The 1,092-nt window shown below is 40.3% G+C and overlaps 1 protein-coding gene across 1 annotated transcript in view; it reads left to right on the forward strand.

The window, feature by feature from the left end:
• Positions 1 to 1,086, forward strand: part of kctd17 (potassium channel tetramerization domain containing 17) — a 13,550-nt gene extending 12,464 nt beyond the window's left edge. The window contains exon 2 of the mRNA XM_007540172.2: positions 917 to 1,086. Coding sequence (XP_007540234.2) covers positions 917 to 1,063 — 147 coding nt within the window. The 3' untranslated portion in view covers positions 1,064 to 1,086. The remainder of the gene's footprint in view (positions 1 to 916) is intronic.
• Positions 1,087 to 1,092: the final 6 nt, after the last annotated feature.

Below are 1,092 nucleotides of genomic sequence, written 5' to 3' on the forward strand. Positions count from 1 at the left end.
TTAATGAATTAAGTTAATGTTGAATTATATACTGACTAATGATTAATTGATAAACTGCCATTTCTTAAAATAAACATCTTTCCAATTGGCTTAAATCTTAACATTTTGTGTTAACTGTATTTTATACTGACAAAAACTTGAGGTTCTCACATTATTAAACCTAAACATGTTCATAATATAACAAAATATGAATCTCTAAGGGTGCCGAATAGGACAAAGGGGAATGAAATGTGACAGACTGGCGACCCGTCCAGGTGACCCGTCCAGGTGACCCGTCTCTCGCCCGGAACGTTCACTGGAGAGGAACCAGAACCTCCTGACCCACTAAGGGACCAGGGTGATAGAAAATGGATGGATGGAATGAAATGTGTGAAAAACTTAATTCCCCGTGAACACAGAGATGTTCATACATATTGCTATTAAATGAATTAAAACTTTCATCCATGAAGTGCGTTAACTGATGAGCGCCCTCAAAATCAATTTTGATCACGTTTTTCCGCCGTATTAAATTTATTTCTGACATCCTCAACCTCGTATCACATCAGAAATAATTGAATGAGAAGTTAACGTTGCTCCGTCATAAACGAAGCGCTAAAAGGTGAAAATTGAGGAGTTTATCGAGTGTTTATATTTCAAAACAGAACCACATAAAGTTGAGTTTTACCTCCAAAACCGGACTCTGAATCGTTTCTCGTTCCCGCCCTTAAATAGCGTCCGCCATTTTGTTCTCTGGCTTCGCGCAGGATGACCAGCGGCGCCCTCTCCTGGATGGCGGCCTAACTACAACACTGAAAGAAAACGGACCGATTGCAACTAAATTTAATCTAATAAACCACAACCCTACCATCCATCCGTCATCCATCCATCTACGTAATGTAATATTTTGTGTTTTTTTGTTTCTTCTTCTCTGTTTCAGGATGAGACTGGAGCCTACGTCATCGACAGAGACCCCACCTACTTTGGCCCCATCCTCAACTATTTACGGCACGGAAAGTTGGTTTACAACAAGGAGCTGGCGGAGGAAGGTCTGTCATGTTCTCACAGAGACTTACTAAGACTATAGATACTTCCTAACTCATTTCAGTTACCTGA

The sequence above is a fragment of the Poecilia formosa genome, unplaced genomic scaffold (genome assembly GCF_000485575.1).
Source record: "Poecilia formosa unplaced genomic scaffold, Poecilia_formosa-5.1.2 Scaffold521, whole genome shotgun sequence".
In the NCBI taxonomy this organism is placed as follows: Eukaryota; Metazoa; Chordata; class Actinopteri; order Cyprinodontiformes; family Poeciliidae; genus Poecilia; species Poecilia formosa.